Source organism: Pangasianodon hypophthalmus, chromosome 12, assembly GCF_027358585.1.
Source record: "Pangasianodon hypophthalmus isolate fPanHyp1 chromosome 12, fPanHyp1.pri, whole genome shotgun sequence".
In the NCBI taxonomy this organism is placed as follows: domain Eukaryota; kingdom Metazoa; phylum Chordata; class Actinopteri; order Siluriformes; family Pangasiidae; genus Pangasianodon; species Pangasianodon hypophthalmus.
In genome coordinates this window covers 15,209,568-15,236,034 of record NC_069721.1, presented here as the reverse complement: position 1 = coordinate 15,236,034, position 26,467 = coordinate 15,209,568, and the positions used below count along the sequence as shown (strand labels likewise).

The window sequence follows — 26,467 nt, the reverse complement described above, 5'->3', positions numbered from 1 at the left end:
TTCGTCGCCACATCGGCTAAACTCGGCTATAGTCGACCGTTTTCGTCGAGTTGCCAAAAGGAAAGGCGATTGCGCCTCTGCGTGGTTTTAAGGGGTTGGGTCGCATTTACCCAAACTGTGCATTGCTTTACTTTTGCAAATTTTAATTTTTTACTTTACTTTGCCTTTACACACACACACACACACACACACACACATATATGTATGTACATATATTTATATGCATGTATCACTGGATGTATGTATGTATCATCACTGGAGCTAAACCTTATGTAAGTAAATGTTAGGCTTGAACAAGATTGGCTAGTCTAAAATTACCCCTAAGTGTGTGTGTGTGTGTGTGTGTGTGTGTGTGTGTGTACTGTGATCCTGATAAAGTGGTTATAATGAAGATGAATGAATGAATGCACGTTTGGTTGGCACCTGTGCCTCGCACCTCTGGAGTTGGGGGTTTGAATCCTGTCTCCGCCCTATGTGTGCAGAGTTTGCATGTTCTCCCCCTCTGCTTCGAGGGTTTCCTTCTCTAGTCCAAGAGGTTTCCTCCAGGTACTCCAGGTTTGCATGTTTGCATGCCCCTGTTAAAAGACATGTGCTGTAGGCTGTTTGGCATCTCTACATTGTCTGCAGTGTGTGTGTGATTATGCCCTACAACAGGTTGGCACCCAGGGTGTTCCCTCCCTTGTGCCCTGAGTCCCCTGGGATAGGCTCCAGGCTCCCCACGACCCTGTGTAGGATAGGTGGTATGGATTGATGGATATCTTTATATGTATATATAGTATGTGTGCTTATGGAAAATTGATTCTATTAGTGATTAGATTTATTGGATTATTCATATTGTTGCAAGAACATGAAAATAACATCAAAAGATTGTTGTTTCAATGATCAAATCATTGTTTGGTTCAAATATTTCATGCATACTGTATCTTTTCTTCCCATCTTACAGCAACACAGGAACTCATGATACATACCACTGTCTTCTCTGTCCATATAACGTTTATTAAGGAAATAATAGTTCAAACTTAAATAAAAAATTCTCTAATTCTCCATAAGGTTAATATTAAACAGTGCTGGAGTCATGTTTATGACCAGTTTTGTATTTTGAACTGTCACTAATTACCTCTTACAGTGCAAATTGCATCAGTTTTGCTACTGAAAATAATTTATTGTGTCTTAATGGATAACACATAGATTTGTGGTCAAAATATGTTATGGGGTGCTCATTCCACCCCACCTGGTTTTCATAAAATGTAATTAGTATTCCATATGCTTGCCAGAAACACTTAAATTATATACTATAAAGATTTTTTCCCCAAAAACAAGGCATTTATAGATCATAAAATGTTAACAGCTCATTGTTACATTACTTTAAAACACATGCATAATTTTACTATAATTCACTGACTGTCATTCTTTAGACAAACTTCCTTTTCCAGAGATTTAAAAAAAAAAGAAGAAGAAGAAGAAAAAAAAGACCCAAGCAAAGATCTATTAGTGATGGTTCTTTATTTGGACTACTAAATAAATACTTGAAAAATTACACAAAAACAAAATCATAATAACATTATATATAACAACGCCACATCGATCATCTGTGCACTAAGCACAACATCAGAGAAGGCATCCAGTTCGTCATAGACTTGGAGAGGAGTCTCAGATAATCTCCAGAGAGTTGCTCTCTGAATGTGTTGCCTTTCTTCATTCCAAATGAAGCAGGGAAACCATCAGGGCTCATTCGTATGACCAGTATTTCAGTCCAGTACTGAATAAAACCCTTCATTCTAACACCACATGGAAAAAAAGAAACTCTTCGAGTTTGGGGTAAACTGTGGACCTAGCCACAAAGAAAACACACATATTGCACTATAACTATCTATCTACCAATGCTGGCACACACTGCTGATTAAATGCTGAGCATTTTGGAATCAAGAGACATCACAGAGGCACAAACATCTTGTAACTGTATCTAAGGAAAGAAGCAATCTTGGTATAATCCATTGGAAGGTAAACAAAAAACACATAAAAATTTCACTTATTTGCCTGTCGTTATACAGATAAGCACAGAAGCAGCATTCAATTTTACAAAATACAGTAGCATTAGTAAAGATTATCTTGAATGAAGAAAAATTGTGTTCCACATCAGTGTCAGGTAGGTCTTTCTTTTCAGTGAATATGTGTACACAATTCTAACTTTCACATTCAAAATGTCAAACTTGTATTCGTCCATAAGTGCTTTTTGTATAATCATGGCTCCGGCTCTGATGCGAAACACACATTTTTTCCTCCTTGTATAACCAGCAGGAGCATAACTGTTGCACCAGACATTAACACCAGAATTAAGACAACAACAGGCAAAAAAAAAAATTAAGGTGTTAATACTGGTAACTTGAACATTAGTAACTTTTGGAATCATCTTGTAAATTTGAACGTATGTACGTGTCTGCATCATTAGGTTTATGAAGAGCATTTGCTTACAGGATAATTATGAACTGGTATGAGCTGATCAGTAGGTTTATGAAGCCTCTGTACCCTTTAGAAGACCATCAAAGTTGATTAGCATTAGCACTAGTATCTAGGCAATACCGAGTGTCACGATACTGCATAGATATTGCAAGATAACGTGACACTTAAAATTATTTTCTCAGTACAACAACATAAAAATAAAGAATAAGAAACTCTGGACATCAGAACATGGCTGATAAAAAAAAGATACATTCTCAGCATAAAAAAATTGGGCATCAGGACAGTATATAGAGTATGTATTATGTATTGGAGGCCAAATACTTTCTGCTTTCTCTCATGCAGGATAAGATTAGATTAGTGCAGACTGTGTTATGGTTGGTCAGTGAGGAAAAAAAAGGAGGAAGGAAAGAGAGAATGACAGCTTGGAATAAAGGGATTGAGTTTAACCCTCTCTGATGCTAACACGCGGCTCTGCTAGCGAGCTGTGCATGATGCTCGTGATGGACTCCACTCCCGCTCCCTGCAGGAAGGTACGATGGTCACCATCGATCACGTGAACTGAAACCTTCCCATCACACACCTGCACACAAGCCATATTACATTTTTTAAATACATACTGCATATTACATTGTTCCTATGCTTATGACTCCAATTACTATATACAAGGGCTTAGCATATACTTACCTCATGCAGTTTGTAGTCAGCTCCTAGTCCGTCTCCGTAGTCACTGCTGGCTTTGGCCCTCAGCAGGGTGATGTTGCCGTGGTATTTGGTAGATGGGACGTAGCAGTCAGCAGCCTTCAGTTTGTAGTAGAATGAGGAGGCAGCGAAGAGGAGAGAGTCACGATTAATGCCCTTATGGCTGGATGTGATCAGATCCACCGCATGGTTTACTCGAGCCTCCAGATCTTTCAAAGGCAGCAACATCTCCAAGAGCTACAAATGTGAAAGAGGAATACATAGAGGTTAGACCCTGAGTAGTGTAAATTGTTAGAGTAAAACAAGTCTGTGCAAAAAAGCCTGCAATGCTGAAATTAGCTTGCTAACAAACCCCAATTTTTGTTAGTGCTTTGTGAGCTTTCTGACTAATTACTGAGTTTCCAGTTAAGTTTTCTGTGAATGTTAGTGTGATCCAAAAAAATAAGCAATAATTTTAGTAATGCTAGTTCTCAGTTGCTTCAGTATTTAAATAGACATTTAAAGACATAGCAATGTGGAGCACTATAATAAACACATTATGATATTTTTGTCTATATTATGCAGACCTAATGTACTAGCTCATATTCTGGGATCAAAGGATTTAATTCAAGCTGTAATGAATGGCTTTTTGAACAATTTCTAGCAGGTTCTAACAGAATGCCTTGGCTTTATGAAAGGTGTCTTTTATCTAATTGTAAAAGTGTCATTTCAGCTTAACGTTGCTTTGTGAAACACAATTCAGCCTAAGCAGAGGAGAAGCAGATCTTAAATAAAGCCACATTTATTGTTTTGTACAGACAAACCACAGAGAAGAAGGGAGGAAAAGCCTGAAGGCAAACTTCCTGTTGCGGTTTACCTTGTTGTACTCAATGCTGGTGAACTGCTGGATGAAAGCACACAATGCCTCAGTCTCGGCCTCAGACTCATTGCCAGGGGTCAGCTTGGCCCTGTAGCTCTATTGGTGAAAAAGACACAGCAAATAAACAACGCATCATGTGTGTTTGAGGAAGAATATCCACCGAAGAGTTGCTCCCACCTGTGTATATGCTGCCACATAAGAATGGGAGCCGTCAAAAAGGAAGAGGTATTCCACAGGGCACTGCGCTTCCTGTAGCTGAGAGCACATCTCGAAAGCCACACAGGCACCAAAGGAGTAGCCAGCGATGCGGTACGGCCCCTCCGGCTGCGTCTGCCTCACACACTGCACGTAATAGGTAGCCAGGTTCTGAATACTGTCCAACGGTGCGGCTACAAGCGCGTGCACACACACACACACACACACACACACACACAAAAGAGAGAAAAGTTAATTATGATAGTGTACGACAGCACTGGCACTTAAGTACCGATTAACTATTATAGTAATGACTTGATTTTGACATATCCAGCTTTAAATTGTTATATCAGAATCTGATCATATAGTTAATTTCTACTCCACCCCTTAAAAGAATCAGAGAAAAACAATCTAAGGTTTGTAGGAGTTGTCCAAAAGAAGTCCTTCCTGAGAGCAATCTACAAAATACCGCACATGAACTTCAGGCACCATTGGAACTCAGATGAGGCCACAATTGACCTTTTTTAATGTTTGGTGAAAGAATTGGTATTTAACCCCACTGAAAACCTGTGGTTTGAATTTAAGAGGGCGTCCACATGCACATAAGAATTTAAAGGAGCTTTTATTTGTTCGTGGAGGAGCGGCCCAAGATACCTCTAAAATGTTTACAAACTTCTAAGACATTAGAGGAAGAGACTCTGTACCATTCATCTTTCTAGGGGACGTCACAAAATGTTAATCGTGGGGGTGCCAACAATTATTTTTTTGTGTTGTGCAGAAAAATTCGTTTGCCGGAAAAAACTGTTAAAATAAAACGATACATTCTCACTATACAAGCAACTAAGTAGACAGGCATTAGATATTTTGCATGCTTTGCTCATTTTAAGAACGGTGCCAATAATTTTGGAGTTGACTAAATTCTGAGAAGCAGTTATGACCATTTGTCTCACTCTAAGATGGATTCCGCTGTGGTGTCAGTACCTTTGGTGCACTGCAGTCCATAGCATGGCACACTGAGTTTGGCAGTGAGAGCGCAGAAGGCAGCAGTAGAGCCCTCGATAGGGTGAACGAGGAACAGCGGCTTTTCTGTACTCTTCACCTCGTTCAAAAGTGTCACTGTGGGACCATCCGGATTTACCAGCATCCCACTGAGATCAGAATCCAGCAAAGCCTGAGCTCCAGGACGCTTCCCCTCAGATGACTTAACTGCTGAATACAAATGGAAAAGAGAAACAAAAATATTATGCTTACTTTCCATGTGTCTCTTTCTTATAACTTATAAAGACACACTGGACGACATACAGAATGTGCATGCTTACCCCCAGAGCCTCCTGATTTGTGGGACATCTCACGCAGTTTGTTGATGGTGAGCTGTCGGATATCTCTCATCGCCATGACAATGTCGTAGTCTCTCTCTAGTGTCTGCCTCACCTCCACACCCATCAGTGAGTCCAGACCCAGATCAGCCAATGAGGCGTCAGGATTCAGGTTGCTTACGTCACGCACACCTATGGCAAGCGTAAGTGTCAAATTGTAATTTTTTTAAATTTTATTTAATTTATTTTTTTTAAGACATGGCATATGGTAAAAATGATCCATATAACTAACACACATTATTATGGGGCAGTGGTAGCACAATGGCCAAGATTCTTTTCTAGTGACCAGGAAGTTGAGTTTAAATTTCAGGACTAATTTTAAATCCAGAGAGCTACTGTTGGGTTCTTGATCAATTAACCACTGTGAACTATGCCTTAATTGAATTCTGCCCCATGTATGAAAGCATCTGCTAAATGAATAAATATGAAATGCTGTTTCTGGTAAAACTAAAAAATTACACAAAACAAGGAAGTTGTTATTAAAATGATAAAAACCGATCTTACCTAGAATGTGAGCCACTGTCTCCACTAGGTCCCTCTGCCCACTGCCTTCCCCCTTAGACACCTGCACCCTTTCTGCTAGCACGAAGCTCGACATGACAGCCCGCTGCTGGGACAGGAAACGGTCCAGCACCTCCAGGCAGGAGGCCATACGCTGGGGCAACGTGCCGCCAATCACAGCATCGTTCCCGCCCATGGTCTCTAAGACTACACCCACATCACCGATAGCACCCCACTGGACAGCCAGACCTGGCAGATTGTCGTGACGACGCTGCTCACACACTCGTTCCATGGTGGAGTTGGCGAAGCCGTAGTTGCTCTGACCAGCATTGCCACGGCCACAGCTCACCGAGGAGAAAACCACAAAGTGCTGCAGCTCGGGACACTTCTGCCTCGTCACTCTGTGGATGCAATCCAAATCAGTAATTATTAACTGAAACTGATGACAGGTTTTAGGATTAAAATCCAAAAGTAATACTAAGTAATCATTAGCTACAACAAGCCTACCTGTCTAAGTGGAGGGTTCCATCATATTTAGGCTTGTTGACTTCAATAAACTGCTTAGGTGTCAGATTCTCAAGCATGCCATCTTGCAAAACCTACAGACGCAGAATAAGAGTATAAATAGTCAGCTGAACATCTTGTTATTTATGAGAAAAAATTCCTTGTACAACAAAACTGGAAAAAGTACAGACTGAAAATATGGAGGATTACCATTGCAAGGTGGAAGATGCCTCCAACAGGGCCCAACTGGCGGGCTTCGGTGATGAGACGCTCGGTCCCTTCCAGGGTGCTAACATCACTCGTAGACACATGCACCTGGATGCCCGCAGCTTGCCACTCTCGCACACGCTTGGCCTGGTAACCTGTTTCAAAAGTATCATCGTGTTACAGCATGTCCTTGCTAAAGCCAAATTTATAGCAGCATGACATTTTTAACCTGTGCTGAACTATAATCATTCAGGAGAGTTACCGTTGCGAATGCCAGAGCGAGATGTGAGCACCAGTTTGCGAGCTCCTCTCTCAGTGAGCCAGTGAGCCAGCTCCAGTCCAAAGCCTCCCAGACCTCCTGTGATGATGTAAGAGTGTGAAGCAGGACAGAAAGTCCGGCATATAGCAGCGAGTGCGAGAGGAGCAGCTGTTCGCACACCACTAACCTCTTCCTCACGCACCTGAGGAAGAAACATACAGAATTTGATTCTTTGAAACTGAGAATGTGAAACAAAGGTAAACAAAAAGCAAAAAAAAAAAATGAAGCCAGATCATAATGTAGGGAGGACATATAAGGAAGGAAGCTGGACCTAAACCCAGGCCAATACACAGACAGACATCTTTGTATGCATTTCAGGTTATAGGATGTAGTGCTCACCTGCAGCAGCACTTTGCCGATGTGTTTGCCTTGAGCCATGTAGCGGAATGCGTCCTCCACCTGATTTCTTTCAAAAACAGTAGTGCGCAGCGGCTGCACCACTCCCTCCGCAATGCCCCTCTTCAGCAGCGAGGACACCTCTTCCCACTCGCGATTACCCTCCTCAAACAAAGCATCCAGCAGGATCCCGTGGAAGGCCACATTCTTCAGGAAAAGAGCCATGCCTGTGGCAAGAGGACAAATCAGGGTCAGAAAACTGAAACTCATCAGCTACTATTTCCTCAGTAAAATAAATGATGGACACTGACTGTGCTCCAGTGTGCATCCTTTATACCCATGGTAGTCAAAATGGGATCCAGAGACCGACAGGGGTCGATCATGAATAGCCAGTGGGTCTATGAGTTTATTTTATTTTTATTTTTTTTAAATAATGTGGCAGCTGCAGAGATCAACTACTATCAAAGATATTATAGTTAGTAATTATTATACATCTAATTGGTTCAGCTGAATCAAATGGGTTTAATCGAAAGCTCAATAGCTTAAAATGTAGGTTGTATGTAGAAACAGTTTGTATCACATTAACAGCACTACCCCTTCTTTTTTAAAACTGCAGCTATATTCAAGTTGACATTATTTGTACTAACACAGTGTAACTTGGATTTTGTGAGTAAAAAGGTCAGAAAGAAAAAGCTCTAATTATTAAATATGATTACTCATATTCGCTTAACGTTGAAATATGTTAATCTGTGCTGCAAGCAGTGGAAGGCCTGCATTTCTTTTGACACTGGTTGTGGTCTCAGGATGAAAAAAGTTAAAACAAGAACGCTGTTTTATACTGTGCAAGCTGAATGGACAAGTTGAATATAGCTGCTCCTTTTCTGACTCAGAGAAGTAGCAGCTGACTCATTGTAGAACTCACCCAGAGGGGTGTTGTTTGAGAGGTCATATTTGCCAATCTCCAGGAAGCGCCCATGCCTGGCCAAACAGCGTAAGCTGGCCTGCAGCTTCTCCTCAGCCAAGGAGTTCAGAACCACATCAACTCCTATGTCCAAAAAAGAGATTAGTACATAGTATATATTCACATGTATAAAATTATTACACAAATATGACAGAATTTATCTCTAATTTATCATATCTTTATGGAGGTTCTGACCTTTGCCCTGTGTGTGTTTCAGCACATGCTGCTCAAATGAGGCATCTCTTGAATTAGCAAATGATGCTGCAGTGAGCTGTGGGAATCGTTCCTGCAGGTAGGCCCTCTTCTCTTTGGAACCTGTCAAATCTCAGATGTCAGAACTAGTTTCTTTCTGCAATGTATTTTTTTGCTTTTCACTGCATGTTTGTTATGAAAGCATAACACTCACCCACTGTAGTGAAGACTCTGCAGTTCATGCTGAGTGCGATTGCAATAGCAGCTTGGCCCACTCCTCCAGAGCCCGAGTGGATGAGCACACTCTCACCAGGCCTCAGACGCCCACGCACCACCATGGAGTAATAAGCTGTAGCGTAGACCACAGGGACTGAGGCAGCCTGCTCCAGTGTCCTACATACACACAGGTAGAGTTACACTACTCTCATATTTTGGAGTTGTAGAATATCTCTCTCTATTCACTGAGAGCTTTTGACAGTGAGTGAGTGTCTTACCAGCTGGATGGGACATCCCAAAGGAAACGTTTGTCAGCATCCACACAGGTGGCCAGACCTTTAGCGGGCAGGAGACCCATCACGCGACGCCCACTAGGGTCCCTGCCTGAGAATTCCATTCCCAGCATGCATTGCTGGAGTGCTATGTCTCCTAGACAAAGATAGTAAAAAGTACTCTGAGTGCTGTGCATGCCAGGTCACTTTGCTTTATGTAATTAACGGAAGAAATATATTAAAAGTGTAGATAATTCTTGCAATATGAAAATCATGGATTAAAATATTATCATGACATATCATCAGAGAGACAGTCATTTTTTTTTTAAACTCATAAATGATTAATATAAGAGTACATGCAAATAAGCCATGTTCAGGTTTACTATCGTTCTTCTGAGAGTGATGAAGTGGAGTTAGCTACCTGGGATAGCATCTGGGGGAAGTTTGCCTGTAGCCAGCATGATGTCTCTGAAGTTGAGTGAGGCATAGTAGACAGTGCAAAGCTGCACGTTAGGGCTGGAGGAAACAAAGTGGCGCAGAGGGGACGCGATCCAGCGTAGTGAGGACAGATCACCACGAGTCAGGACATTCACATAGGCCTGCTCAGTCAGCTCCTCATTCAAATCTACAACAAAGATAAGAGTCATACACAAAAGCACAAAGTAAAACACATAATAGCGAGTGACTCAATTTTGTTATGTCAGAAGTATGCTGAATGTAAAACTATAGGGACAATGCTGACAAGGTATACCTTGTGTGATTAGCTGGTGTCTCAACATCCCCCACTGTCCATCCCGGTACACGTTTATGCTCAGGTCCCTCTGCACCACTGCCTGCATGTCCTTATGGGAAAGCTGGAGAAAAGGAGTTGCCGAGGACTTCTTCAGGTTAGACACAAATGCACACCTTGTGAGAAGAGACAAAAATCACACATATGATGAACACTGATTTAAAGCAAATCATCACGTTTCAACCAAAACCCTAATGCACTGAATACAGCCATGCTTTAGAAGATGGAAAAAGTGCAATAAAGATAAATAAAACTAACCGGATGCGGTTGCCTCCAGGCTCCTGTCTCAGGCAGTTGACCATCCCCACCACTCCATTATGGCCTTGAGTGGCCGTCAGCCATATTGGATTATCTGAAATCTCAGCCAGCTGGCTCTGATGGAAGGGAGAGTAAGATCAAAAATTTTAAATAACAGGATTAGAGGAATCATGTCCAAGAGATGCAACATTTAGTACTTAATATCACGGTATTCCTGTCCAGGAAAGTACATAATGTACAATGAGCTTTACTATAATTTCACAGGAGAATTATGAATTTTTTTTACAGCACAACTGGTTCATTTAGAGATAAGTAAAGACCTCACAGTGAAGAAAAAAAAGACAGTCGATTGTTGGAACAACTTCTATTTCTTTAAATAATTGTGAAATGAATCAGGGGCAACGGCATAATCTGTAGAAAGATATCTGATTGTTATCTTTTTGTTACTTTCTTTCTTTTAAATCTTAATGTGCCACTACAATTCATAAGTGTTACACCCAGCTAGATGAAGTGTTTTTTTTTTTCGTTGGACCCCAGGTTCCTATTACCGTGAACTATCGACCTTTTCCTAGAAGGGTGCATTTTCATCAAAACAACCTAAATCACTTTGTGAATTATGCAGAATCTAGGACTCAGAAAAATATATTTTTCACTTTTTAACTGAAAACTATGTAAAGTGATACTGTAAGACAAACCAGACTCACCTTCAGAGTCTCTACCCATTCGTAATCAGTGGAGTCCACAGACAGTGTAATAGGCTGTTTCTCAGGAATCTTCCTTCTGCCAAGGAAGAGAACTGAGCCGTAGAAAGATTTCTTCACCATGACCATGTTAAGAGAGAACTTTTCAAACAGCTTCTCCCATTCCGCCTGTGCACATGCAAACACACACACAGACACACACACACAACCAGAAACGGAACAAATGAGAACCAAAACTGAGCCAGGTTATATGGCATGGCATTCAGATAGTTATCTGAACATTACATTGTACACAAGCTTTCACACACACCTGAGTGAGGAGGCTGATCTGATTGTCCAGAGAAGTGAGGAAGGACACTGTCTCGCCCAGCGTGTTTCCCTTCAGCAGGGTGTGTAACAGAACAAAGCCGCCCTCCCTGGCAGCTGATGTCAGGTTTTCCAGCAGAGCTGATGGGTTTGAAATAGGCCCCGGGGCACAGTTACACACCACTAGGTCAGCGTCCCCTAGGCTGCCCGTGGCTGTGCCGTGCAGAGGATCCCACTGAGCGGTTGAGACACCCTGCTCCTCCAGAGAGCTCTGCTGGGCTGAGAGCAGCTCTGTGCTCACATCAGAGGCCGTGTAGTCCAGACGCAACATGGGCTGAATGTTCAGGAGGCTGACGGCCCGGGAAAACACTCGGCCATCGCTGGAGAGGGCCTGAAGACAGAGCAGTACGGAGTGAAATTATGGGAGGCATATCACTGTTATATAAATTAATTTATAAGCTCATTACAGAAATTGAGCTTTGCGCATCAAGTACCACATCAAAAAAAATTCTTTTTCGCTATTACAATTTACATACAAGTTTAAAAGGTGTTGTTCTGAGCTGAACAGATTATGGGGCTAAAATGAAGTATACATTTCACTGTACCTCCAGAACTTTGAGTTTGCCAGGAGTGGAGTTCTCCAGCGCTGCGTCGAGGCAGTGCCGCAGCGCATGCGAGTCTAGCAAGCCATTAAGGAGAGAATCCTGCAGCAGACATTCCCTCTCCTTCTGCACTGTCTGCTCCAGCTCCGAGTACAGATTCCCATTAAATTCCAGATCGCAGAGTACTGACAGCAGCCGTAACAGGCCACTCTCTCTCTCTGCATCAATCAGCTGGTCCTCTTGTACATTATCTAGCCCTGGGATGGAAATCTTCACTCCTTGCCTGGCCAACTTCCTCTGGAGATGGTTAATCAGACCTGTAGAAAGGATCCATGCATGTCAAGATACAAAGAGGTCTGACAGATGAGATGTACTGTGCATGCACAGCTGATGAAAGAATACTTTTTTATTAACACATGCTAGAAATATGAGAGGAAAGGAACTTGCCTTTGCTTTGTCTGAGCTGCTCTGCTAGTTTTTGACTGGATACCAGGCACTCATTGTCCACCAGGGGCACAAAGACAAACTCCTCCAGGGTGGGTGGGGTCTGTTGCTGTTGGCGACGGGGTGCCACTGTGGCATGGAGGCCACAGATCTGAACTCCGCCTGCCGTAATGTTGTCCAGGCAGCGGTTCACATGGACATCAATGGCTAAACAAAATCAGAAAGAGTACATGTTGTACTTTAATTTGTCTTTGGCCATCACACACTTAATATATTTTACATGCAGCTACAGGACAGATACATCCAAACCAAAAGGCCCTTAAATGCATTTACCTTTCCTATCCTCAGAGTAATCCTGAACTCTTTTCTCATGTAATGTTGGATCTACACACACAGAACGAATACGTGTTGGGAGGCGCAGGCTTCGCCCAGGCAGGCCCAGCACAATCATCTGCAGCATGGTGTCCAGAAACGTCACCCAGTTTCCTGTCCACTGCAGCTTCCCATGTTCACCTACAAACCCAGACCAGAAAAAAAAAAATCTGAGTACTCACAAGAATGCAACTGTATATTCTCAACACACAATGCTGGTTTTATACTCTATAGAAAATCAGTTTGCATGTGTTTACCAGCGTTGTTGGACTCCAGAATGCCTTGGAAGGTTTTGCCATAGTCATATCCACGAAGACGCAGCTCTTTGTAGATGTCTCCAGCTTTCAGACGCAGTTTCGGTTCCTCTGGCTCTGTTGTCACAGGCTCAGCCATCTGAGAGTGGAAAGAATCCAAAGCTGCCTCCTCCAACACACTCACCTTACCTGAGACAGTCAGAGATATATTTTTAACAAGGCAGACAAACACAGCAGCTTTACACTTAATGTAAGGGTATTTAAACAGAGCTAACACATGATATTTGGCTAACTGGTTTATAACTTACCACTGACTGCCAGGTTGCCATTCTCAGACACCTCAAAGCGGTTGGTGGCGGGCATGAGACGAACCTCCAACTGGACCGATCCTGTGGTGTGATGCAGAATAACATTGCAATAACATTTCCAAAGGGTGCATTTTCTTTCTTTGAAACTTTTTTCCTACCCCATCGTTCTGATTATTATCTGAGGTCCTCAGCCACTGAGCTACCTCTGCCCCATGTCCAGGAAACTGGCCTTTACTGTACCAATGAAAACCACTCACCGGTCTTGGGTAGAATGGTGGCTCTATGGATGGTGACATCCTCAAAAGTAACTGGGGTGTGTTCCATAACAGTGCCTAAACTCCTCATCAGTGTCCTCCATGCCAGCACCAGGTAACCCGTGGCTGGATACAAGACCCGCCCATCAATACAGTGCCCAACCATGTAGTAGTCTGGAGACTCAGGGTTAATATCTGCAAGTTTGAATAAAAGAGAAGGTGGAAAAGGTCATTTGATTAGTGACTATTATACATGAGAACTACCTTCACTGATTTAGTGCATCAGTGGAAATGATAAAGATATACACATTACTAGATGTCCAGCTCAAGAGTAAAATCCTTGAATGTAAAAAAAACAAACCATTTACTTACCAATGTTGTACACAGTAGCTGAGGTGGAGCCTCCAGATCCTGCTGGGAAATCCTCCACCTTGGGCACATCCCAGCTCTGGGAGTGGTCCCACTTGATAAGAGGGGAGATGAGGGGGGTCCCCAGTGGAACAGGGTACTCCACAGCTGGATACAGCTGCTTACTGTCCACATTAATACTACAAAACAAAACATGAGTAAGAAAAGTTTGTGAGGTTATAATACATATATATATTTAAAATATTTTTTCAATATAAGCAAGTCAGTACTGACCCATTCATGTAGAGCTTGCCTATGTGAGAAAGAAAGAACTCCAGGTTGTTGGCATGTCCCCTCTTCATCAAGGGCAAAATGGAACAAGTGGGCTTGAGGCTGCGCTTCAGAATGGCCTGGAGAGGGAGTCAGAGTATATCTAATGAGTGCTGCTCAAAAGACGCCTCCTGCTGGACTTAAGAGCTCATTATTAAGCTATATCACATACCTGCAGTAGAGCGTGTGGAGCTATCTCCACCACCACAGCGTTGTCAGGAATGAGGCTCAGGCCCTCCTGGAAGAGTACAGGGCTCACCAGGTTGTTTACGTGATATTCAGCTGAGGAGTAGAGGGCCAGAGGGCTGTCCCACTCTGACTGGGGGATGGACGTGCTGATCCAGCGGGGAGAGCGAGGACATGGGCTTTTTATCACCTGAGACAGTACACACATAAAATTAATCGTGGATCAGTGTACACTAACTACAGTACTTGTCTTGACTAGTATTAAAGTAACCCCAAGTACCTCAAACACATTTTCAAATGGTTAACTTATCTCACGCAACTGACTGCAGGTTATAAAGACATGGTGCTTGGTGTTATTCACCCAATCATGGTCCGATATAACAGTTAAAAGATGATTTAGCACCTGAAAGATTTGTACTACATTACAAACTGGGTGGCTAGTTACTAAGCATGGGAGAAGGATGTTTCCTGATTACAGACCTTTACAACCTTTACACATTTTGCATAAGAGCATTTTAATATGGGAGTGTACTTGAGTCATCACTCAAAATTATGCCCAATGAGTCTTCATTTTCCCCCAATAAAAACAGCAGAGGAGCCAATCAACATATGACTCTGGAATGATTGATAGTTGCGCAGGTATTTTAAGGTGTAAAATATTTATTAGGTAGACCTATGTATTAGATAGATTTTTTTTAGCAGAAAAGCAGTACTTTTTGGCTAAAAGGGAAAAAAGGCTGACATTTTTTAACAGATAAATATTAAATAGGCCTACAGTGAAGTGTGAAATTTAACCTAGAACCTGGCATTTTAGTGAGAAACAGTTTAGTGGTTTCTTTTGGCATTAAGAACATCAAACAAGTTATTATTTTACATATATTATTTTGTTGAGATTTAAAGTTATACATTTTGGTGTACTTCAAGGGCACATCAGACAAAATCTCAAATTTTGGTCATAAAAATGGTACAGCCCATCTTTGAATCAAACCACCAGATGGTGCTCTTGCGCTAGAGCGGAAGTTGAAGCTCCAGCATACCTTCTGCAGAGCAGCCAGCAGAGCAGGAGCAATGGAGGCCATGTAATAGGAATGAAATGCGACACCGGCACTGCGCACTTCTTTGGCAAACACACCGTTCTCTTTAAGCTCAGCGACAAATTTGCTGACTGCATCCTTCACACCCACACAAGATATACAAAAAAAAATGCTTAATTAACTTTTAATCAGGTGAAGTCAACAAAGTGTTCAAATATGAAAATGCATAGTGAGACGTGTAGTGTACCTGTGGCCCTGAGATAGTGACCGTGTCCTCTGCGTTGTGGCAGGCTGGGACCACTCCCTGTGGACACTGAGCCTTACACTCTTCCCAGGTCAGACCTGAGAACAAGTTTAAATTCAGTACCAGAAACCACCAGGATATTAAATTCCACTTCACAAATCTAATTCCACAGAATAATCAGGAACAGGTTGTCTTACCCACTGCTGCCATGCCACCTGCTGGCAGGTTGGCTTCTTTGATGCACTTTCCTCTCCAGTAGGCAGCCAGGATGGCCTCGGTGTGGCTGAGGGAGCCATCGGCGTAGCCACATGCCAGCTCTCCGACAGAATGACCCACAATGCCATCCGGCTGGAGGCCCATCTTCTGCAGCATGTCTATCTGTGCAATCTGGGGAATGATGCACAATAATCATATCAAATTTTCATGCCATTCTGTATGTAATGTACATGCACACTATACACTGGAATAAAATGGCGCTTCAGCACGATCACGGTGCAACACACAATACTGCAATATAAAGGACTAAATAAAATGCAAATGCACGGCAATGTAAGACAAGATTAAAGGCTAAAAGCAAGCAAAATGAATCAGTGCATATTAGACCCTATACATGACAACAAATGAACTGTGCAGATGAACTTGGTAGCAAACCGTGCAAGAACTGAGCGTAACTGTCCACATTTAATAAACAGACATTAAGAGCAGAATATAAAAATGTACAAAATCTGAGAATACATATCACCCACAATATGAACGGTCATGTAATCTTTTGAAAAATAAAACATTAAATTAATTACTCAAAATTCAGTCAGTTACTCAGTATAGATGACAAAAATTAAAGAATCATGAAATAACCAGATACAGAACAATCCAGACATCAAATTTCATAGTGGCTATTGTGAAACAGTGCATAATAAGGATAAGCACAGTTCAGGAATTGTGTATGTGCGTCATCGGGGAACCCTGACCTGAATGGCTGCAAGGCCCACAAATGCATGGACTGTGTCCTCAAAGGTGTTTTCATCAGCCTCCATGAGCAGGCGTGACACACACAGCCCTGTGTCTTTCAAAGCCACGTCTGAGCGCTCGATGGACTCTCTGAACTCCTGCAGCTGCATTAGGGTACGGCCCATACCGGCCCACTGTGTACCCATACCTGGTGGAGTCAACAAACACACACACACACACACACACACACACACATATATATAAATATATTACTATATTACAGTGAAAAAGGGAAAATTCTTGTTTTGGGACATTCTTGGAAACTGTGGACTTACCAGAGCAGATAAACCAGAGGGGCCTGGAGGAAGGTGCAGCCTGCTGCACCTCTCTAACTTCGCCTTGTGCTCCCAGTAGTGTGTAACCCCTGTAGGGCATGGCTGAGGTGGGAACAGCACACACCTCACTGAGCAGGTCCAGGAAGGCCGAGTCGTGTCCGTGTTCATGGGCTTTATTCAGGAGAAAGGTAGCAGCCTCTTCAGTCCGCCCACATACCTGCACAATCCTCGGCACAGATGCTGGTGAAACTGGAGTCGTCAGTTTGGGCCCAGGCGGGCGCAGGATAACATGGACATTCGAGCCTCCAAACCCAAACGAGTTGATGCCTACAATGCCTCCGCGCACGGGAATGGGCTCAGCCACCACACGCACACGACCATCTAAGAGTGCTGGGATGTCTGGGTTGGGGCTGTGGAAGTGGATGTTGGGAGCCCACATACCGTGTTCTAGCGACAAGAGCACCTGAGTGTACAGAGGAAAGAGTTAGCCATATGTATACACACATACATACAATCTTGGTAATGTATATATACACTGTACATGTACATATATAACAAAAAAACGTTAAGGAAGGACATGTTTGTAGACTCACTTTTGCAAGGGCAGCAAGCCCCGAGGCAGGCTCGGGATGGCCCATGTTGGATTTGGTGGATCCTATAAGCAAAGGTTCACGCTTTGACTGACAGAACACACTGACAATGCCATTCACTTCTTGTGGGTCCCCAACCTAAAAGAACAATTAAGTCAGTATTAAAACTCACTTTAATGTAGATATAGGTTTCTGTGTGCTTGTGTATGTCTGTATCCTGACTCACCTTGGTGCCAGTGCCATGGGCCTCAACATATTCAACCTGCTCTGGGGAGATGTTGGACTCTTGATAGAGGGAGCGGACAAGGCGCTGCTGCATGTCCCCTGAAGGAAACGTTACACCTGGACAGAGGGTGAAAACACCATCAAGCACCTCTCAGGAAACCTTTCAAATTTCAGGCATCTGGGATAATGTATTTATTCATTATGTTCATGACAATTGTGTCAGAAAGTTCAGGATGTTTTTCTTTTTCTTAACTGATAACCCAGTGGGGAGACAATTTTACATTTCGTGTGTGTATTAAAGGTGCCATGTGTAATTTTTGAAAATGTTTCTAGGCCTATAATGATGTATTTCTCTATATGTGTCTTTAAAAATGATTATGATTAAAATATTGCCATGGATCAATATGGTCTCGCAAGTTTCTTAATTCAGGCTTGTTTTATTTTTACAGCCGTAAATTAGCTCTGCCCCCTGCCAGATCAACACTCCTCAGCTCTGCCACATTTCCTTTAAAGGCTTGTCACTGTTTTCATTGCAACTGCAATTCACCTCACAGGCAGGAGACGGCTCTAAAAATTACAAAATCCCTTCAATTTTTCTCTGATGAAATACCATCACTTCACCCGCTCAGTTTCAGCATTACATTTAGAAACACTGGCGAGACGTAAGTGTGCCATCAGGCACTGGGGGAAAGGAGATGGTCTGAAGTACCCAGAAGAATGAGGTCACCAGTCTCCATTACAATAATCTGATGCTTGGCTGCTCTGAATTAAACTGATTGCACTCTGTATTGTACCTTGTTCTTTATAGCCATCTGTGTTGTTGCCTGCATTGAGCACAGTAGCATAGACTCTCTTGGCCATGGATTTCTTAGTGAGGAGTACAGCCACAGCAGCTTCTGAGCGACAGTACCCATTTCCTGGAGATATGATACAATAGGTTTTAATTTTCACAAATTTGCTGCCGTCATATATAGTATAATGTATATAGTGTCAATGGTCAGATTTCTGGTATACTAGAATTACTCAGGCAATTAGTAATACCAACATTTAAAAAATGAAAAAAAGAAAAGAAAAACAATATAAATAACAGCAAAATCACCTGATTCATCAAAAGACTTGCAGGCTCCATCAGGACTGAGCATGCCCAGTTTCATGAACTGCACTGAGGTGTTGGGTTTGAGCAACAAGTTAACTCCCCCTACAAGCGCTGCATCACACTGACCATGCCGGATAGCGTTGAAGGCGTTCTCCAGAGCCAGGAGACTGGAAGAACACGCTGTGTCAATGGCTGTGCTGGGGCCTTTAAAAAAAAAACACACACACACAAAAAACCGCAACATCAATTCTGAGTCACCCAGTTAGCTTTACTTAATACATGACGCCATACAAGGAATGACTCACAGTCAGGGAGCACTGACAATGTGGTAGCAGGACTTTAAAATAGCAGCAAGCATGGTCATCAAAAATCATTTTGCTTAAAATAATATTGAATTATCACAATTAATTAGCCAACTTGTTGTTTCATGTTGTATAATATAATCCAGAATTACATGGATTAATATCTAAATAAAAACAAGACAGCTCCATGGCCATTAATCTTTTAAATTCTAAATACAAACAAATTAAGATTTACAATCAATAAACAAATAAATAAATAATACACATCAACACAATATGCAACCAAATTAACAATTACACATTTTAATTTTATATTTTATAATATATGAATTATAATGTGCCAGTCATTAAAACAATATCTATGGTTAAACAACCAAATCTATAACTATATCTAAATTTACCTAAGCACTTGGTCATCATTTTTGATATTTAAATTATGACAAACAAATCATGAGGGAATTAATTAATTAATTCTCCAGCCCTACAGATTTTGAATATGTTCTATATTACAAGTTGTAATTGTTTTGCAAAAAAAATAATTGATAATAAAAAATAATAATAATAAAAAAAAAAACATAGTTTTGATAAGAGGTCCATATCATTGTAAACAAAAGAACAGGAGTTATAGAAAACTGAAACTTTGCATACCATTGAAGTCGAAAAAGTAAGAGAGGCGATTGGCGAACATGGCGCGTTGGCAGCCGGTCATGCTGTATCCCAGCAGCTCTTCTGGATCTTTACTGAAGGCCTCACCTGCCTCAGAACCACTCACACCAATGTAAACTCCAGTGTTAGTTCCACGCATGGATGTGGGGTTTATGCCTGCCAAGCACGATGAACACAAACATCCAAAATAAAGAATACTAAGACGAGGCTAGTTAACTAACCCCACTTAAACGTTAAAGTTGATGCACAGAAGATGAGGTGCTGGACACTGACCTCCATCAACGATGGCCTCGTATGATATCTCTAGCATAAGCCTCAGTTGTGGGTCCATGGTGTGTGCTTGTTTGGGATGCACGCCAAAGAAGGGTGCATCAAATCTGTCTATTTCTTTTAGTTTTCCATTTCTGCGAGGAAGACCATACAGACCTGAGGAGAGGTAAAGACATGCAAAGAGGTTAGCTATGAAAACAGGTAACAAAATCACACATTTTCTGTTGTAACAAAACAACTGTCTTAGTCCTCAGCACACTAGGACTGCTGATACTTTAGCAGCTTTGAATGTAAACCTTAGTTGGTTGCCAAGGAAAGAAAGCGGAGAGGCAAGTGGAGAGAGGGATCTATTGAGAAGAGGGCAAGCATGCCAAGACCAGCACAGGGAGAGCAGCCAGGTAGGAAGAGAGACCGACAGTGCAAAGAAACCAGAGACCACAGGGGGAGTCACTACAAATTTAATGTGTAATTAGTTTAATCCACTCTGCTTTATACATAGCAATTGTTCAGATGTAAACTAGTTTTTGAAATGAACAAATTTCTATTTTACATGCTGTAACAAAATAGCAACAAAATGGAATATTCCTTTTATACTGAACATTGAGGTTTGTACTAAACAATTTTATTGTCAAAAAGCATGCTTTCAGCTTTGTTGCTACTTAAATAACATGCAAAAGAAAATTATTTTATTTTTATTTAATGCACTTTTTTAAATTCCTTCATTCTCTTTATCTATAAAAGGTTCACGGAAGGAAATACTTTAAAGTGTGTTTTCCATTTATACTTTTTCCCTTTTATATTTTATTGTAATGTTAGCAGTGGATCCAGAGCCAATCCATGACCCTGTCTAGTATAGCATGGTCATTAAAGATGACTGAATCAGTATTGTACTGTTAAATACAGCTGTTACACTGTATGATAATTCAAACCCTTTTTATCTTTGAGCTGTATATACTGTAGATATCTGATTCTGCAGGATACCTGGCTTCCACCTCCTGTCATCTTCTGTGACCATGTCGACTCCATTGAAAAGGTTCTGCCAGAATTCTTCCAAATTGTCCGATTCTGGAAGACGACCTGAAATCCCCGCTATGACGATTTCCTCCATGTTAGTGTGAGAGTTTCTGTGGGATCAGCCAGAAAGAAAGTAAAGTCAGTTAGAGAGCCAACATCCAATTAACAATTACAGTCTGTCAGTTTGCAATTGAACATTTCATCTGACCTACTTCCAACCCATCCAACACATTCATGCAGGCTGAGAGAGGGCTCAAGAGGACACAGTTCTCAGAGGGGGTTCGCCTAGAGGACTGTAGGCTTTGTTTAGGGATCACAAATTCACTCTAATTCTGTCCATACAACGGCTATCAACAAAGCAGAAGCAGGGGTGGGATCACTGCCTAGTGCGCAGTGCAAATCAAGCTGAATGTGGAGGACAAAGTGTCCTTCTGTTCTGTTTCCATCAAAGCCAGCGCCAGGACTCACAGGATGGCAATTCAATCACAAGCCTACAAATCAAGTAAGGCTTCTTCTCCGCATGCATGTTTTAGGTTTTCCTGTTCCCTACATGCTTCGTTCCATTCACAATTTCATTAATAAATCCATCCTGGGGGTGAAACCTCCAGGACTGTTAAACAATGACCTAGAAAACTGTCTCCCCACATCACTGCTTACTTATCATGATGTTGCACTTTCCGCACTTCAACTGAAGCACAATACCAACTAGGTCAGGGGCATTCAACTAAACAGGTCCAGCTACATAAAATTCCTTGCATGCAATGGTCCAGATAAGCAACTAGCATGACTCAATGGTGACAACAGTCACCTTTTAAGGCTTAGCTGTTAGCAATTAGTTTATAGAACGTATAGAAAATCTGTGAAAACTCTTTCCTTGCTGACCTAATGTGTCTAGTCCCATAGCTACTCCCTAGTCCGAGGAGTTGACTTCAGCTAGATAATTGACATAAATGCATGTGACTGGATAAACAGCAACAGAGGATCTGCTACAGAAGCCATTCTGGTTCATGTTTCGAAAGCTAGAGTCGCAGAACTAGGGCTACTTTTGTAACACTGTATGCTCTGCTTGGTTTTTCGTTCAGTTCCCCTAGTACTTGGTTCGGTTTGCTGCATCTGGACTGCTGTCTGCCACTTATACTCTAAATGTTATCTAATCACTTATCTAAATGTTCCTGCAGGGCTCTACTTATTACACGACCTGGGCCCTGCAGGAACATTTAGAATATAGGGAGAAATGGATTACAAAAGCACTTTTATATCAACACAACCAGCCGACGTAACAGAACACAACATGGGAACCGCTGTAAAAATAATATCAAGTCCATATGTCTAAGTGCAACCTCTAAGAGCAAATCTATTTAAAAAAATCAGTAATTTTGACGCACTCCCTGAACACAAGACAAAGACTCAAACACTCCAAAGATGCTTTTAATTATCAATGAGAAGGCTGCATGTGGTATTTTTCTGATTGCTACTGATCAACATTAGCTGTATAATTTGTTGCTTAGTGACCCACTAAATCAGTTTTTGTTGAAGACTGAACAATCACCTTATCATAAGGGGAAACGCTTATCTAACTGAATCATGGATTTGTTTAATGTTCTGTTGTTCAAAATCTGTGATTTCATCATCCCGTGGAAGAATGGTGTTTGCCAGTGATTGTTGCCAGAAGATGGACTCACAAGGCAGGTGCTGACATGCAACAGTTTGCCATTGTGTGCACGTGCATGTGTCTATGTGTTACGGTGATATTTAAGAGGCTTTCTGATGAGTCAACATGAAACCACTCACACGGTTTTTACAGTATTATTTAAGAATGAGCCAGGGTGAGAAGTTTCAATCTTCTGAGAGAGCTATAGTGCATGACTTGTTTCTTGCTTAATTAGGATGCATTATTATTTCAGCACAAGCAAATGCCTGAGCACTCAGACCAGAGAAGATTGAGAGAGCAACTAAACGGATTTCCAGGAAGAGGGACTGTAATCTACCTGACCCAGATCTAATGAAGCCTTTGCAGGTATGAAAGAATGACAGTCACTCGATGATTCAAATACATAAATAGGCATGATCTCCTCTTATGGCATAATTATAGGATGACCAGACATCCCATGGTCTAGAACAGGACAAAGGAGTTGCGAGAGGTGGGGGTCATACGAATTAATTAATTAGTTAAGCAACCCTGAACTTACATCCACATAAATCAGCAACAATGGGTTAAAATGAAAATCAAGCCCCTCAAATTCTTTGAAATGTCCCTGACTTATACTTTATCAGATTTGTGCTTCTGTCTGTTAACTTTCTAAGGCTTCTATAAAGTTTCTAAGGCTTTGGACAAATTTCATCTAGATATTTACCTTCACTTACCCATGATGCAAATGGGTGAACTAGTTGGCGAGGACACATTTACTGTAAGATGCTCAATGCATATTTGGTGAAAGAATCCAGCAATAAAAAGAAACTTCTGAACTGAATTACTGGACAAATAAACCATTTTGTGAATAAGCAGGACCACATAAAATAAAACTGAATATGCCATTATCCCACAAAACACAGGCTATCTGGCCATCCTGAATATACTGATTCAACCGGATCCAGGAGTACCCCCCGTCCTGCACATTTTAGTCTTTCCCCTGGTCTACACAACCACTTCATCTCAGGAATCAGATTAGTAAAATCAGATGCGTCACATCAGGGAGCATTAAATCGTGCAGGACAGGGGTATTCCAGGACCAGGGTTGGTCACACAATCATGAAATGATGGAGCACAATAAAACGTGTGAGCCAGACAACCAGGCTATAAACGTGCTGATAAGAAACAGAAGCTTAGCTGATACAGTGCTTGTCGTTTGATGATAACAGTATAAATGGCTTCAGCAGGAAGGCATGCCTTGGCAGCACAGGAGTATGGGAAGTGTTCAACTGTAGCAGGAGTGCTGTCTGACACAGTGGCAAATTCCACACTAAACCTACAGGACAGCCTTTCCTCAACCATCTCACTAAAGCTTCATCTCTCAGCACACTGCTCAGAATGAAATGGTAATTGGTTAGTGAGAATTCAGAAATAATCTACAACACAGTAACACTGTAACTCATCCTAACACACACTCACACACCTAGACTACACTAAAAGCTGCATTAGGCCTCGGTGCTCCAAGCAGGCCTTGTGTAAAGATTACAGGACTAAATCTGTGACAAACCAGTTAATTTTCCTCTAAAATCTGTTACTTTTTTCCAAACAGTGCACAAAAGGACATGGAGACGGAAGTGAAATTATCCTGTGTTTATAAACTGAGTTAGCTTCCTAGCTGCTTTAGACTATCCACCATCAGGGCTGAATGTAAAATGGCATCCTACTCCCTGTGCAAGTGCACTGCATAGGGTGTGAAATAACGGCTTCTGTGCGCTAGGTACTGCACACTAACTATGAAGTCATTTGGGATTCAACCTATAGGAGCTAAAAGATGTGATGCGCGTTTTTTTTTTTTTTTTAATTTACTGTGTCTATTCAAAGTCAAGCTCGTATAGATGTTATAGCTAGTAAAGTGTCGATTAACACCGCAAATGGCATCAAAACAGAATATGAATGAATATTTCCTGGGTGTAAAAGGCTAAAATGCGTATTTACGCCTATTGAAGGAGTGCACTGCGACATGAGAATAGCACTTCCTCTTATCATCATCATCATCATCATCAGTACAACTACACCACGGCTCCAGCACATCTATAACTCTACTTCATAAACTAAGATTGTCCCAAGATCCTTATTCATCCTTATTCTCTACTTACCAGTTGCAGTAGCTGTACAAGGGCTTGAGAGACTTGGTGATGGATGAGCATCCGAGATCAGTGGAGCCTGAGCTGAGCTGTAATTCCTTTATCTCGGAGTGACCGGAATGGTGGGTCTGGCCCAAGAACCCCTTTTTAACTACCTTGTCTTGACCAACAAAAAAATCACACTCACTGCTTTGGTTGCCTTGCAATGATGTCTGTTTCATTTAAATGTTGTATAGCCATGTTGTGTAGCCACGCCACATGGGCTGACAGTTGCCTCGGCTTTCTGATCCAATGAGAAGGGAGGCAGGGTTTCAGCAGCCAATCACTGAGCCGATTTCCTAACCTTAATTCCGCCTAAAAACACAGGTTATTCGAGTTCAGTCGCGAAAAGGCAGATCTATGTGCAACATCACGCACAGGTTTACAGCACACCGCATGTTATTACTGCAACCGTGGCAAGGTATATTACTTTATGACCTTTATGAATAAGTGGGTCAGAACTGCTGTCAAAAGCTAATCAGATATAAACATCGTCGATGACGCATTATGTATTTTTTTCTTTCTTACAATCCGTTTCTTTGCAAATATCTTAGAATGCGATGTTGCATCTGTAGGAACGTGTACGATTTTTATTTGCAAAAAGCTTTGAATCAGCTGTTGCATTTGTAAAAATCTACTGAGGTTAAATTCTTCTTCTTCTTGATTTTACAATATTTTACAATAACCGCGTTTAGAAATCTGTTTCTGTTATTGGTACTATTTTCTAGATCACAAAAGAACATTACAGATAAAATACTTTTTTTTTTTTTTTTCACCCGCTGATCCGGCATGTTGCACGCGCGACTTTAATGCTCAGTGAATTGACGTTAACTTTTGGCCAATCAGGATGAGCAAAGGGCGTGGCTCTGATATAGGGTGAGGTGATGACGGAGAGATGGGAGGAGTCCTGCTCCAGACAAGCATAGACTGTGAGGTAATCAAGAGGGCGTGTCTTATAACGGGGTTATTTGGGTTCAAACTGTAAAAGATATTTTATACTGTTTGTGGTTAAAGCACAAGAACGTCTTGTTTCACATACATTAAGTGGCCAGGTTTTCCATACACGTGTGCGTATATAATTACAGGCGGTAGCAATGCACTACTTTCCAGCTACTCTACCATGTCCATGGATGGAAAGGAACCATGAGAGGACCCGGGCATGGCAGGGACCTGGGCATGGGAGTAGCATCTTAGTGTGTGTAGTGCTGGTACATCTGTATCAGGCCCAACAGCTTTGCTGAGAAATTTTTGAACACTTCAATGCTGTGGTCAGAAACTGACACAGATAAAGGGCAATAAACCTTTAAGAGTGTACATTTGAAGGCGTGTGTCTTATAAAGCATTTGAAACCACAGTGTGCTACACACACTACCATGTCAGTATCACTCCTGTCCATCGCCCATATAATATCTGGTCAGCAGTGGCCCTTGTTCAGTAATAGACAGGTTAAACAGATGCTGACAAAATAGTTACTGCTGAGCAACTGTCAGTACCTGTATACAAGCTACAACGTGCTATACATCATAGTTTGACCTGATAAAAGGGCCACTGAATGTTGGTATAAGAAAGGTATAGGCATAAGTAGGTGTATATTGTGCAGGTAAAATACAACCACAGTACCCAGTTATTGAGTATAAAAATATTTTATTATTACCAAAACATTCTTCAGTTTCAGTGACT

The 26,467-nt window shown here is 41.7% G+C and overlaps 1 protein-coding gene across 2 annotated transcripts; it reads right to left on the bottom strand.

The window, feature by feature from the left end:
• Positions 1-1,486: 1,486 nt before the first annotated feature.
• fasn (fatty acid synthase) lies at positions 1,487-24,965 on the bottom strand. 2 transcript variants are annotated; one of them, XM_026914695.3, is made up of 42 exons: positions 24,761-24,965; positions 20,942-21,084; positions 19,964-20,116; positions 19,673-19,846; positions 18,726-18,926; positions 18,421-18,543; positions 17,628-17,743; positions 17,405-17,539; positions 16,812-17,274; positions 16,497-16,684; positions 15,726-15,915; positions 15,532-15,626; positions 15,288-15,422; positions 14,237-14,440; positions 14,029-14,144; positions 13,759-13,934; positions 13,390-13,581; positions 13,133-13,213; positions 12,828-13,013; positions 12,532-12,711; positions 12,202-12,405; positions 11,758-12,071; positions 11,157-11,543; positions 10,850-11,014; positions 10,146-10,261; positions 9,849-10,003; positions 9,519-9,722; positions 9,104-9,254; positions 8,824-9,002; positions 8,613-8,732; positions 8,379-8,501; positions 7,460-7,683; positions 7,064-7,262; positions 6,805-6,956; positions 6,598-6,689; positions 6,094-6,491; positions 5,533-5,721; positions 5,195-5,422; positions 4,196-4,407; positions 4,016-4,114; positions 3,145-3,396; positions 1,487-3,040 (listed from the first exon to the last, which is right to left on the bottom strand). In XM_026914695.3, the coding sequence occupies exons 2-42, from the start codon at positions 21,066-21,068 to the stop codon at positions 2,903-2,905; spliced, it is 7,536 nt and encodes a 2,511-aa protein (XP_026770496.3). In that variant the 5' UTR covers positions 21,069-21,084; positions 24,761-24,965; the 3' UTR covers positions 1,487-2,902. The 2 variants fall into 2 exon arrangements, with proteins under 2 accessions (XP_026770496.3, XP_026770497.3); XM_026914696.3 differs by having other exon boundaries at positions 5,195-5,419.
• Positions 24,966-26,467: the final 1,502 nt, after the last annotated feature.